We start from the raw sequence: 16,048 nt of genomic DNA on the forward strand, positions 1-16,048 counted from the left end.
CTATACACACCCCATATACCTAGTGATCCTATATACACCCCACATACCTAGTGATCCTACATACACCCCACATACCTACTGATCCTACACACACCCCACATACCTACTGATCCTATACACACCCCATATACCTAGTGATCCTACATACACCCGACATACCTAGTGATCCTACATACACCCCATATACCTAGTGATCCTATATACACCCCACATACCTAGTGATCCTGTACACACCCCATATACCTAGTGATCCTACATACACACCACATACCTACTGATCCTATACACACCCCATATACCTAGTGATCCTATATACACCCCACATACCTACTGATCCTATACACACCCCACATACCTACTGATCCTATACACACCCCACATACCTAGTGATCCTATATACACCCCACATATCTAGTGATCCTACATACACCCCACATACCTACTGATCCTACATACATCCCACATACCTACTGATCCTACATACACCCCACATACCTACTGATCCTATATACACCCCACATATATAGTGATCCTATATACACCCCACATACCTAGTGATCCTACATACACCCCACATACCTACTGATCCTACATACATCCCACATACCTACTGATCCTATATACACCCCACATACCTACTGATCCTATATACAACCCACATACCTACTGATCCTATACACACCCCACATACCTACTGATCATATATACACCCCACATATCTAGTGATCCTATATACACCCCACATACCTAGTGATCCTATATACACCCCACATACCTAGCGATCCTATATACACCCCACATACCTACTGATCCTTTATACACCCCACATACCTACTGATCCTATATACATCCCACATACCTACTGATCCTATATACACCCCACATACCTACTGATCATCCTATATACACCCCACATACCTTCTGATCCCATATACACATCCTCCATACCTACTGATCCTATATACATCCCATATGCCTACTGATCCTATACATATATATACACACCCCACATACCTAGTGATCCTACATACACCCGCCCCATACCTACTGATCCTATACATATCCCCCATACCTACTGATCCTATATACACCCCCCCATCCTACTGATCCTACATACACTCCCCCATCCTACTGATCCTACACACATCCCCACATACTTAGTGATCCTATATACATCCACATACCTAGTGATCCTATATATACCCCACATACCAAGTGATCCTATATACACCCCACATACCTACTGATCATATATATGCACCCCACATACCTAGTGATCCTATATACACCTCACATACCTACTGATCCTACACACAACCCCTATAACTACTGATCCTATATACACATCCCCTATTCCTGCTGTTCCTACACCCCCACATACCTACTGATCCTATATACCTACATGCCATATACCTACTGATCCTATATACACATCCCCTATTCCTACTAATCTTAAAAACACCCCACATACCCACTGATCCTATATACAATCCCATATACCTACTGATCCTATATACATACCTAGTGATCCTATATACACCCCAAATACTTTCTTATCAGACACACACCCCATGTACCTACTGATTCTACATATATCCCATATACCTACTGATTGTATATGCACACACATCCCTACTGATCCTATATACATTCTGATCATACACACACCCCACGTACCTGTTTCTACACATATCCCATATACGTACTGATCCTATATACCTTCATCCCATATACGTACTGATCCTATATACTCAACCCATATATCTACTGATCCTATATACACATCCTATATCTCTACTGATCCTACATCTGCCTCCCATATCCCTACTAATCTTATATACACACATCCCATATACTGACTGATCTCATATACATATCCCATATACAGTGGATATAAAAAGTCTACACACCCCTGTTAAAATGCCAGGTTTTTGTCATTTCAAAAAATCACTAGAAGACGAATCATTTCAGAACTTTTCCACCTTTAATGTGACCCATAATCTGTACAATTGTATTTAAAAAGAAACGGAAATCATTTAAAGGGAAAAAATAAAAGTAACAAAACTGCAATAATGTGGTTGCATAAGTGTGGACACCCTCTTATAATTGGGGATGTGGTTGTGTTCAGAATTAGCCAATCACATTTAAACTCATGTTCAGTAGTAGTCAGTACACAGCTGCCATTATTTATAGTGATTCTGAGAAATCCCATATAAAGTTCAGCTCTTCTATTAGGATTTTCCTGAAATTTTCTTTGTTAAAAACCATGGTCCGGAGAGAGATTACAACACATCAAAGGGATCTGATTGTTGAAAGGTATCAGTCAGGAGAAGGGTAGCAAAGAATTTCCAAGGCATTAGATATACCATGGAACACAGTGAAGACGGTCATCAAGAAGTGGATTACACAACAGTGACCAAGAACTGGACGTCCCTCAAAACTTGATGAAAAGAGAAGAGGAAAATTTGTCCGGGAGGCCACCAAGAGGCCTACAGCAACATTAAAGGAGATGCAGGACTTTCTGTCAGGTACTAGTTGTGTAGTGCATGTGACAACAATCTCCCGTTTTCTTCATATGTCTGGGCTGTGGGGTAGGGTGGCAAGACGGAAGCCTTTTCTAAGAAAGAACAACATCCAAGTCCGGCTATGTTTTGCAAAGACTTACATCAAGTCTGCCACAAGCATGTGGGAAAATGTGTTATGGTCTGATGAGACCAAGGTTGAACTTTTTGGCCATAATTCCAAAAGGTTTCGCAAAGCCAACACTGCACATCACCAAAAGAATACCATACCCACAGTGAAGCATGGTGGAGGCAGCATTATGGAGCACGGTGGAGGCGGCGTTATGGAGCACGGTGGAGGCGGCGTTATGGAGCACGGTGGAGGCAGCGTTATGGAGCACGGTGGTGGCAGCGTTATGGAGCACGGTGGAGGCGGCGTTATGGAGCACGGTGGAGGCGGCATTATGGAGCACGGTGGAGGCGGCGTTATGGAGCACGGTGGAGGCGGCGTTATGGGGCACTCTGGTGGCGGCGTTATGGAGCACGGTGGAGGCGGCGTTATGGAGCACGGTGGAGGCGGCGTTATGGAGCACGGTGGTGGCGGCGTTATGGAGCACGGTGGTGGCAGCGTTATGGAGCACGGTGGTGGCAGCGTTATGGAGCACGGTGGTGGCAGCGTTATGGAGCACGGTGGAGGCAGCGTTATGGAGCACGGTGGTGGCAGCATTATGGAGCACGGTGGTGGCAGCATTATGGAGCAGGGTGGTGGCAGCATTATGGAGCACGGTGGTGGCAGCATTATGGAGCACGGTGGTGGCAGCATTATGGAGCACGGTGGAGGCAGCATTATGGAGCATGGTGGTGGCAGCATTATGGAGCACGGTGGTGGCAGCATTATGGAGCACGGTGGAGGCAGCATTATGGAGCACGGTGGTGGCAGCATTATGGAGCATGGTGGTGGCAGCATTATGGAGCATGGTGGAGGCAGCATTATGGAGCATGGTGGTGGCAGCATTATGGAGCACGGCGGGAGGCAGCATTATGGAGCACGGCGAAGGCAGCATTATGGGGCCTCTGCTAAGAAGCTGAAGAGGAATTTCACCTTTCAGCACGACTACGACCCAAAATAGAACCTCCAAATCAACAAAATAATGGCGTCACCAGAAGAAGATCAAAGTTTTGGAATGGCCCAGCCGGAGCCCAGACCTGAATCCCATTGAACATCTGTGGGGTGACCTAAAGGAGGGCTGTACACAGGTGATGCCCTTGCAATCTGACAGATTTGGAGCTTTTGCAAGGAAGAGTGGGCAACAATTGCCAAGTCAAGATGTGCCATGCTGATGTATTAGTTTAACTCCTTAACGCCGAAGGACGGATATATCCGTCCTCAGCAGCTGCTAGTTCGCGCAGGAGGACGGATATATCCGTCCTGTGATGGCGCGGGTACTGTCACTGTACCCACGCGATCAGCGGCAGGAGCACGGCTGTTATACACAGCCTGGCTCCTGCTGCAACTGCCGGAATCGAAGCGAGCTCCGATTCCGGCAGTTTAACCCATTAAATGCCGCTGTCAATAGTGACAGCGGCATCTAATGTGTTTGACAGGGAGGGAGCTCCCTCTGTCACCCGATCTGCGCCCCCGCAAACAAATCGCGGGTCGCCGTCGTGTTTCCATGACAGCCGGGGGTCTAACAAAGACCCCCAGGTCTGTCTTCCGCAACTGCCGGTTAGGCGATGCCGGAGGCATGACCTAACAGATTGCCTGTCAGTTTTACACTGACAGGCAATAATGCTTTGGTATACGAAGTATACCAAAGCATTATATATGCGATCGGCACATCGCATAGTGAAGTCCCCTGGTGGGACTTTAAAAAAAAATGTCAATCAGTTAAATAAAGTTTGTTGAAAAAAATAAATAAATAATTACAGTCAAAATCAAATAAAACTACTTTTTTTGCCCAAAAAGTGGTTTTATTCAGTAAAAGTGTCAAAACAAATCACACATACACATATATGGTATCCCCGCGATCGTAACAACTTGACCAATAAAATGAACACATTAATTAAACCGCCGGATGAACGGCGTCCAAAAAAACTGCAAAAAACAACGGCAAAATTCTCTTTTCTCCCATTCCCCCCATAAAAAATTAAATAAAAGTTAATCTATAAGTCCTATGTACCCCAAAATAGTACTAATGAAAACTACACATTGGCCCGCAAAAATCAAGCCCACGTACGGCCACAGACGGAATAATAAAAAAATGACGGCTCTTGGAACGCGGCGATGCAAAAACAAGTAATTTTTTTCTAAAAGGGTTTTTATTGTGCAAACGTAGAAAAAACATATAAAACCTTTACATATTTGGTATCCCCGTAATCGTGCCGACCCATAGAATAAACTAAACATGTTATTTACGCTGCATAGTACACGGCGTAAATTTATAACGTAAAAATTAATGCTGGAATAGCTGCTTATTTTCAATTCTCTCCTAAAATAAAGTTAATCAATATGTTATAAGCATCTAAAAATGGTGCAATTACAAAATACAACTCGTCCCGCAAAAAACAAGCCCTTATACGGCGATGTCGACGGAATACAAAAAAAGTTACGACTCTTGGAATGCGACCGTGAAAAAACAAAAAATAATCCTTGGTCATTAACGTGCAAAATGGCCCGGTCATTAAGGGGTTAAAGGTGTGCAGATTTATGCAACCACATTATTTTTGTTATTTTTATATTTCCACACTAAAAGATTGGTTTGTTTTTCAATACTATTGTACAGATTATAGGAGACATTAGAGGTGGAAAAAGTTTTTGACATGACAAAAACCTGGCATTTTAACGGGGTGTGTAGAATTTTATATCCACTGTAACTACTGAGTGTATATACGCATCCCATAAACCTACTCATCTCATACATACACCTCATATACCTACTGATCATATATAAACATCATTGCTCCTATGTATGCAGGCACCTCATATACCTACTGATCCTATATATACACACACACACACACATCCCTATTGATCCTATATATACAGTATATATAAAAATACTGATCCTATAAATATACACACCACCCCATATACAGTATCTATATGTCTGTTACTGATCACATACTACACATTGCTACTTCCATGTTATCTATGTTGCTACATTGGTGTCTCCCATGCCCCTCATATGTACCCCAGTTCGCAGACCTCATACTTACCTATTTATGTGTATGTTGTGTTTTCTCCCATGCCTCCGCTATATGGAAATAATATAATGAAACAGTCTGCAACTTTCTAATATACTTTGTGTTGTGATTCATCATTTTCAATCTGTTTGCTGAGAGTTAAGACAAATTGTTTACATCCAGAAGCTGAACACCTGTACAGACCTAGTACTTCTCACAGCTGAGGGTTTGTTACAGTTGTATCCAGTAAACACATCAGCAGCACAAATCTCTCTTCTGTCTTGATAGTTTGCCACAATGTATCAGTGCCTGTAAAATGTATCAATCAGGAATTTGTTTTAGGCTGTGAAAGGTATTAGATCTATACAGGTTGCAGCCTACAAATAGGCGTAATTGCCCTTTAAAAATAAGACTCTGTTCAGTGTCAGGTGTGTGCCCAAAAGCTTAGTTGGGATACCTTAATCCAAAGACGCACGTAAGAAAGACAAGTATCAAGATTATCAATGAATGTTTATTCAGAAAACGGTATAAAAAAATGGAAGAACTTCAAAGAGGTGGAAAGGGGGACCCCATATAACCAGGAACATTCACCTTCTGTAAACACCATCCTGGCTACTGGAGGCACTTTAACTTGTTGCAGGGGTAAAGCCCCTCTGTCTGTCTCAGTGCAGGAAATAATATCACAGTGATAGGAAGCCTGCCCACGTTAAAAGTATAATCCCTACCCCTGTAATGTAATGTAGCAGCAGCCTAATTATACTAAATTCCCACAGACTCAGAGGGTGAAATCTGTTATTTCTAATGTTATAGATGTTCTGATGTGATACATGCATAAAGCCGTCTTTCTGCCACAGTGTAGCAAATAATATCACATTGACAGGTAACCTGTCCACATTACAAATACGAGTAATCCAAGTAAATGTAACGTAATAGCAGCCTAACCATACTAAGCTCCCACAGACTCAGAGGGTGAAATTTTTCATTTCTAATGGCATAGACATTCTGATGTGATACATGGATAAAGCCCCTCTTTGCCCTACAGTGCAGAAAATAATATCACATTGAAAGGGAACCTGTCCACATTAAAAATAAGATTCCACCAAGTAAAGGTATCGTAGCAACAGCCTAACCATACTAAGCTCCCACAGACTCAGAGGGTGAAGTATGTTTTTTAATGACGGAGACATTCAGAAGTCATCCTTCATAACAATTATGTAGGCGAGGGGAAGACAAAGATTTTCTTTCCAGTATGTCACATAGTTTTGGGGGAGTTAATAACCTTGATATATTCATGTGTGAATGTGTTTATATAGAGCTGTGAGGCCTGTATCTATGGTATGTTGTATTGTGCATTACACCGTCATATCAAACTATCTAAAACAATAGCATGTAGCTAGAATATCCATATATTTATATAGTAATTATTATACAGCCCTGCTAAAACCAGCAGAGCCTACGACTTAGAGACTACTGTCCCAGGAATAAATATTGTATATGGAACCGATATTTACATAAATCTTACATTATACATATTATATAATCTGCTATTGCTGAAATATTCGTGGCTGGTACTATGTCACATGATGTGTAGGTTACTCTTGGAGGCTCATATACAACCTGCAAAATAAGCATGTATTCCTATCTTACTAATTTAAAGGAGAACTCCATCTATAGTTGGAGTTATGGTGGTCTCCAGATGTAAGGATTAGCAGAGTTTACATTGACTCCTAGAGACCATCCCAGCGGCCACGTTGGCCATTAAAAGGTAAACAGGGGTTTTAAGCCGCAGAAGCTTTTTATAAAGGGTTTTCCACTTTACACAATGCTCACTAACAGTGGTCCTCCAGATCAAATTTTGGTCTTTGCAATGGCTTTTTGGGGTCCTAATTGGGGAATGCACTGGCTTACTTCGCAACTATGAAAAATGGACAACCCCCTTATTAATTTCTGTTACGTGCAGTACCAAATTCCACCACATCCTACTGCAAACATTTCCCATAAACATCAATGGAACAGCGCCCCCATGTACAACCTTGCTGTGATCCGATTCAATCAAATCCCTGATCCTTGAACATGTAAGATTTCCTGTGTTGCACATTGTAAACGAGCCTTCTTGTAACTTTTCTACGCACATTACATGGTGATGTCACATAGGATGGAGGTGGAGTGACACAAATTTGATCATGTGATGACAAAAGAGACAGGTCACATCTCACAATACTAAAGGTTTCTCCACATAAATACCATGTATATTTATAGGACACTACTTGTCCATATAGCAAGCCTGTAGAAGGGGCTATATGTTATTGCTAGGAAACCGGATCATATATTGCAGGAGAACAATATGCTATTTACAAACTGTTGTCACTCCCAGCAACAAGGGTACCCACATTTTATATAAGTGCTCTGCTGACGGTGTCCGCAGTATCAGATATTAATAAGGTACACCCAGAAAAGAACAACAATCATACAATGTTTCCACTGGAGTCCCAAGCAATGCTATATATGTCCAGTAAGTGTAACAGTGCCCCCTAGTGGCTGCATCTCATTACTACTGCCATTGTTTTTTTTTATATTTGCTAACACACAAGTGGAACCTTTTAGTAACGAATAGTTCCCTTCTACTTACTAAAGTATTAATTACACTTTGTATCCCGACCCGAAATTGTACAAATAATACATCACTCCCATCATCAGCAGAATGATGAGATCCTTTGCAACTTCCAAAAGTGAGCGTTGAATGCATTGTAATGCAGGACTCCATTTGGCACCTACTAAGAAAAAAAGCAATAAGATGTGGAAGCACGCTGACTCGGGATATGCTAAATCAGTGGGCAGAGCAAAGTTTTTGGACTTGCAATGGGGTCGGAGTTACTCCTATCTATACCCTTACATCAGTGTGTACCCCACAGATACAAGACTGAGCTGTGGGAGGGGAGGTAAAGCTCAGGGCAAGATGTTGACCCCCCCCCCCGCCCACGATCCAGTGTATGTGAACAGACGCCCATAAGGCAAGAATCCACTAGAGGATATAGTCCAGATTTTGATCAGTCTGTCCCAGCACCCTTATGTCACTGGTTTGATGCTGGTTTGTGACTGTCAGCGTCCAGATGAATTCACCCTACGAGAAGTTTCCAAAGGAAGCTATGAAGAAAAGACAAAATTAAATTTAAAACAAAAAATTAGAGCGGAGACAATAACGGCAAAGTTCTGCTTTCTGGCACCTAAGAGCTAAGCCGGTGCAGTGTATCGTGGGAGATGTCATACTACTTATATCAGACTACGGTACAAACCCAACTCTCCCACAATGCACCAGGGCAAAAAAACTGAACCAGCAAGGGGGGGGAGGGGCAAGTCGAAAACTAGCAGAATTGTAAATGCAGCTCTGGATGTGACTGGAGTATAAGACGTGGTGTAACTTACAAGAGCCAAGTGACTGCAAAGGGATTGAAAGTTTCCATACATTAACCTCTTCCGTACCTTGACTAAGCAGCTGCAGATTTCGGACTTCCTCACGTACTTGCAGCTGTAAAACCTGCTGTAGAACCTCTTGCCGCTGAGATTCATGGATGATCCCCATTCGCTGCAACTTTTCTGCGTTGAGCCTCAGCAGAGCTCGGCCTGAGACAGCGAGAGACACATAAGGGACTGTGAGATTCCTCTGCCTGTATGGTTACTAAATGCATACTAAATTATGTATATTACATTGGAGTAAATGGAGCATGCAAAATGTAGAAGTAAACAGCAAACTCTCATTTCTCCTGCACTGGACTCCTTACAAGTGATCCGGGAGATCTGGTCCCTGACTTATAGTCCATGATCCGCATTATATAGTACTATACCAATAATGTAAATATGACTCCCTGTAAATCATGGGCTGAAACTTCATATACTCCGGATTCTCTTCTCTATAGACTAGGGATGCACGATACATGGAAACTTCGATACTGTTTCGATACTGGGCACCCCCAAACAGTTCGATACCGTTATTCCATGTATTTTGATACTTAGCTGTGCGGCCGCAGTATAATAACACATGACTGTATGAGAGCGGGGCTGCGGATGTGTAATACAGTCATTGCCCCGCTCCTGAGTCCTGACAAGTGTGTGCTGTCAGGATGATGCGATGCGGCCGGCGGTGCACTAATGAGCGTCGCCACTGAAGACAGAACATGGCGGGCGCACTGCAAAACACCCCCATGTTCTGTCTCCAGTGCCTGAACTGCCGCTCATTACTGCAGCGCCGGCCGCATCACCTCATGCTGACCGCGCGCGCACTTCCTGTCAGGAGCGGGGCAATGGCGGTATTACACAGCCGCAGCCCCGCCTTATAACGGCGGAGATCAGAGAAAGCCATTATTCCAGTGAATGCTGTGATCACAGCTGACCGCAGCATTCAAGAGGAAGTGAGAAGGGGGGATGCCCCATGGATCGCGTCACTGGGAATTCCTGTGATGTGATTGAGGGACATACCATATATGGGCAGACAGCCCAGAGTCCATTGAAGGACCCCAGGGCTGTCTTACCATATTTCCTGTTGTTAGGGCATAATGAGGTATGTCCTAACAACTGCCTGTGTACTATTAGAATATAGATATATGCCAGTACATTAAAGTTTAAAAAATAAAGTAAAAACATAAGGTAATGTTAAATAAAAAAAATACACATTCACCTTTTTTACAATAACCATTAAAATAAGTCTCAATACATAAAATATACACACATTCAGTATTGGCGCGGCCGTAATAACCTGCACAACTATTTTTTTGGATCATTTATGATGTGTGTGCTGTAAAAAATAAAAACTGCTTTCTATCACTTATTGTGAGGCCCGAGGTGCAATGATGAATTTAACCTCCATGTTCCTCACATTAATAGTAATTAACCCCATCATGTACCTCACATATTAACCCATTATGACCGAGAAACATGATGGGGTTAATTACTATTAATGTGAGGCACGTGGAGGTTAAATTCATCATCACACCTCGCGCCTCACATCAGAAAATGGAAGAACTTTTTTTTTATCACTGTTGGCAAAGTATCGAATTGGTATCGAAATTGCAATACTAAACGAAGTATCGGTATCGAAGTCCAAATTCTGGTATCTATAGATCAACAATCTCTCCACCTTAGATCCTTATTTCCTCCGCTTTGTATAGGTCCTGATTCCCTCCTCTTTCTATAGATGCTGATCCCCTCCTCTTTCTATAGATGCCGGTCCCCTCCTCTTCCTATAGATGCAGATCCCCTCCTCTTCCTATAGATGCAGATCCCCTCCTCTTCCTATAGATGCCGATCCCCTCCTCTTCCTATAGATGCCGATCCCCTCCTCTTCCTATAGATGCCGATCCCCTCCTCTTCCTATAGATGCCGATCCCCTCTTTCTATAGATGCCGATCCCCTCCTCTTTCTATAGATGCCGATCCCCTCCTCTTTCTATAGATGCCGATCCCCTCCTCTTTCTATAGATGCCGATCCCCTCCTCTTTCTATAGATGCCGATCCCCTCCTCTTTCTATAGATGCCGATCCCCTCCTCTTTCTATAGATGCCGATCCCCTCCTCTTTCTATAGATGCCGATCCCCTCCTCTTTCTATAGATGCAGATCCCCTCCTCTTTCTATAGATGCCGATCCCCTCCTCTTTCTATAGATGCCGATCCCCTCCTCTTTCTATAGATGCCGATCCCCTCCTCTTTCTATAGATGCAGATCCCCTCCTCTTTCTATAGATGCCGATTCCCTCCTCTTTCTATAGATGCCGATCCCCTCCTCTTTCTATAGATGCAGATCCCCTCCTCTTTCTATAGATGCAGATTCTCTCCTGATTTCTATAGATGCAGAGCCCCTCCTCTTTCTATAGATGCCGAGTCCCTCCTCTTTCTATAGATGCCGAGTCCCTCCTCTTTCTATAGATGCAGATTCCCTCCTCTTTCTATAGATGCAGATTCCCTCCTCTTTCTATAGATGCAGAGTCCCTCCTCTTTCTATAGATGCAGAGTCCCTCCTCTTTCTATAGATGCAGATCCCCTCCTCTTTCTATAGATGCAGAGTCCCTCCTCTTTCTATAGATGCAGAGTCCCTCCTCTTTCTATAGATGCAGAGTCCCTCCTCTTTCTATAGATGCCGAGTCCCTCTTTCTATAGATGCAGAGTCCCTCCTCTTTCTATAGATGCAGATCCCCTCCTCTTTCTATAGATGCAGAGTCCCTCCTCTTTCTATAGATGCAGAGTCCCTCCTCTTTCTATAGCTGCTGATTCTCTCGTCCCTATACATCCTAATTCTCTTCTCTCCGCAGCTTACTCTCCCTGGATTCTGAGTTTATCCTCCCCCCGTCAGCTCATCATTTCCACTTGAGTCTTTACACTCCCTCTCTTCTTCCTAATCTTCGTCTCTCTCTCCTGGGGCGGATTGCCCCCTCTCAGTACTTTATCCGCGCTGTACATTAAGACTTTTAGTCCATACTGCCTCGGGGTACGGATCTCATAGTGTGTGCTGGTGCGTGTCTGCTGGGATTTTACAGCAGTGGAATGATCTTCGCTGCCACCTGTGAAGGACTCGGAGACACAACACATTGACTGCGCACGCAGCCCGCCGGCTCTACGAATATACCAAGCAGCGTCTTCCTGACATGAATGATCGACGTACAGAGAGAGGGACATAAGTGCTCTGCAACCTGCGGCCATCATCATCAGCTGTGAAACTACCACTCCCAGCATACCCTGACAGGCATGGGTTGTTAGAGGATGCTGGAAGTTGTAGTTTTACAACAGTTGGAGCAGTACAGGTGGCAGTTCACTGACCTAGAGTAAGTAACCTGCATGTAAACCTGCCAGGCCGAGCTACCTGTGATGGCGTGGTGAGAGAATGCCTCGACGTAGGTCAGATAGTTGTGTGGACAGTGTTTCTTCAGCCATTTGCACACGTCTTGCTGAGTCCACAGGACGACGGGTTTAGTGAGGGAGCTGAAGGACGGGCTAGTGTGATATATGCCGTATTGATCGCTGGGTCTGACCTGCGCAGGGGACAAATCAAAAATTACTCAGTGCAGCCAAGACACAGCACCGAGCTGCAGACCTGGACTTGGATTTTGTCCTTCGCTGCACATTTATAATAATCTCCTCACTGCACATTTATATCACATCTCGTCACTGCACATTTATAATAATCTCATCACTGCACATTTATAATAACCTCCTCACTCCACATTTATAATAACCTCCTCACTCCACATTTATAATAACCTCCTCACTCCACATTTATAATAATCTCCTCACTCCACATTTATAATAATCTCCTCACTGCACATTTATAATAATCTCATCACTGCACATTTATAATAACCTCCTCACTGCACATTTATAATAACCTCCTCACTGCACATTTATAATAACCTCCTCACTCCACATTTATAATAACCTCCTCACTCCACATTTATAATAATCTCCTCACTCCACATTTATAATAATCTCCTCACTGCACATTTATAATAATCTCATCACTGCACATTTATAATAACCTCCTCACTGCACATTTATAATAACCTCCTCACTCCACATTTATAATAACCTCCTCACTCCACATTTATACCATCTCCTCACTCCACATTTATACCATCTCCTCACTCCACATTTATAACATCTCCTCACTCCACATTTATAACATCTCCTCACTCCACATTTATAACATCTCCTCACTCCACATTTATAACATCTCCTCACTCCACATTTATAACATCTCCTCACTCCACATTTATAACATCTCCTCACTCCACATTTATAACATCTCCTCACTCCACATTTATAACATCTCCTCACTCCACATTTATAACATCTCCTCACTCCACATTTATAACATCTCCTCACTCCACATCTATACCATCTCCTCACTCCACATTTATAACATCTCCTCACTCCACATTTATAACATCTCCTCACTCCACATCTATACCATCTCCTCACTCCACATTTATAACATCTCCTCACTCCACATTTATAACATCTCCTCACTCCACATTTATAACATCTCCTCACTCCACATTTATAACATCTCCTCACTCCACATTTATAACATCTCCTCACTCCACATTTATAACATCTCCTCACTCCACATTTATAACATCTCCTCACTCCACATTTATAACATCTCCTCACTCCACATTTATAACATCTCCTCACTCCACATTTATAACATCTCCTCACTCCACATTTATAACATCTCCTCACTCCACATTTATAACATCTCCTCACTCCACATTTATAACATCTCCTCACTCCACATTTATAACATCTCCTCACTCCACATCTATACCATCTCCTCACTCCACATTTATAACATCTCCTCACTCCACATTTATAACATCTCCTCACTCCACATCTATTATAACCTCCTCACTCCACATTTATAATAATCTCCTCACTCCACATTTATAATAATCTCCTCACTCCACATTTATAATAACCTCCTCACTCCACATTTATAATAACCTCCTCACTCCACATTTATAATAACCTCCTCACTCCACATTTATAATAACCTCCTCACTCCACATTTATAATAACCTCCTCACTCCACATTTATAATAACCTCCTCACTCCACATTTATAATAACCTCCTCACTCCACATTTATAATAACCTCCTCACTCCACATTTATAATAACCTCCTCACTCCACATTTATAATAACCTCCTCACTCCACATTTATAATAACCTCCTCACTCCACATTTATAATAACCTCCTCACTCCACATTTATAATAACCTCCTCACTCCACATTTATAATAACCTCCTCACTCCACATTTATAATAACCTCCTCACTCCACATTTATAATAACCTCCTCACTCCACATTTATAATAACCTCCTCACTCCACATTTATAATAACCTCCTCACTCCACATTTATAATAATCTCCTCACTGCACATTTATAATAATCTCCTCACTCCACATTTATAATAATCTCCTCACTCCACATTTATAATAACCTCCTCACTCCACATTTATAACCTCCTCACTCCACATTTATAATAATCTCCTCACTCCACATTTATAATAATCTCCTCACTCCACATTTATAACAATCTCCTCACTCCACATTTATAACAATCTCCTCACTCCACATTTATAACAATCTCCTCACTCCACATTTATAACAATCTCCTCACTCCACATTTATAACAATCTCCTCACTCCACATTTATAACAATCTCCTCACTCCACATTTATAATAACCTCCTCACTCCACATTTATAATAACCTCCTCACTGCACATTTATAATAATCTCCTCACTCCACATTTATAATAATCTCCTCACTCCACATTTATAATAACCTCCTCACTCCACATTTATAATAACCTCCTCACTCCACATTTATAATAATCTCCTCACTCCACATTTATAATAATCTCCTCACTCCACATTTATAATAATCTCCTCACTCCACATTTATAACAATCTCCTCACTCCACATTTATAACAATCTCCTCACTCCACATTTATAACAATCTCCTCACTCCACATTTATAACTCTCCCTGTACATTCATATCTACTGTCTAGTGAGTGCGGTTATATTCTGTGCAGCTCTACAATTTGCTTTGCACCTCTTTATCATCCTTTACGTTGATAATGTATATATTATACAGCACTGCGGTCCTACATGATTCTTCCATTGTCGCTTACAGGACGGCAATGTCCAGCGTTATACATACAGCTGACTGCATTTGACAGTAGATGAGCCGCACTGCGCCTCACTCATTTCATGCATCACGATATCTGGGCCGTTATTGTAATACCTCAGCTCAGGGGTAATGTCTGTGTGACCGTACAGCGGCTAAGAGCAGATCACCACAATAATCAGAGCACCCAATTATCCTCCTTGTCCAAGGAGGTCACACATGAGCTGTCCAGCAGAGCCCCCTCTCCCCCTGGCTGCAGTGTACGATGCTTCCATACAGCAACCTGTTACCAAGTCTGTGTGTTCATAGATCTGCATGTTTGAGTACTACAAGTCCCAGCATGCCACAAGAGCTGCAGATTATCAGGACATGCTGGGTCTTGGAAGTTTTGTAACATCTGGAGAGCATCAAGTTTCGGACCACTGCACTATTAGATGATCATTTGCTTGGGACCCCCCTCTTTGAGCCAAAACGGAGAGAGCAGCTCTGTAAGAATTGCTGCCATGTACTACCATATTTTCCGTGCAGCGGCCAAGGATTTTTCCCGCAAAAGCAGCCGCTGCTCCCCCTGTTGCATGGAAGAGATTTCCCATTTTTATTTAAATAAAGCTTAATCATTTTATAATGAAAAGTTCCGCAAATTTGTCATATACTTTGTGTTTCAATTTCTCACCATTTTCAAGAAC

The 16,048-nt window shown here is 42.6% G+C and overlaps 1 protein-coding gene across 4 annotated transcripts in view; it reads right to left on the reverse strand.

The window, feature by feature from the left end:
• Positions 1-6,175: 6,175 nt before the first annotated feature.
• Positions 6,176-16,048, reverse strand: part of LOC142665983 (sterile alpha motif domain-containing protein 10-like) — a 36,949-nt gene continuing 27,076 nt past the window's right edge. For all 4 annotated transcript variants that reach the window (XM_075845830.1, XM_075845829.1, XM_075845828.1 and 1 more), the window contains 3 exons: positions 12,530-12,698; positions 9,165-9,305; positions 6,176-8,828 (listed from right to left, as the gene is read on the reverse strand). In XM_075845830.1, coding sequence (XP_075701945.1) covers positions 8,806-8,828; positions 9,165-9,305; positions 12,530-12,698 — 333 coding nt within the window. In that variant the 3' untranslated portion in view covers positions 6,176-8,805. The remainder of the gene's footprint in view (positions 8,829-9,164; positions 9,306-12,529; positions 12,699-16,048) is intronic.

The sequence above is a fragment of the Rhinoderma darwinii genome, chromosome 13 (assembly GCF_050947455.1).
Source record: "Rhinoderma darwinii isolate aRhiDar2 chromosome 13, aRhiDar2.hap1, whole genome shotgun sequence".
Classification (NCBI taxonomy): Eukaryota; Metazoa; Chordata; class Amphibia; order Anura; family Rhinodermatidae; genus Rhinoderma; species Rhinoderma darwinii.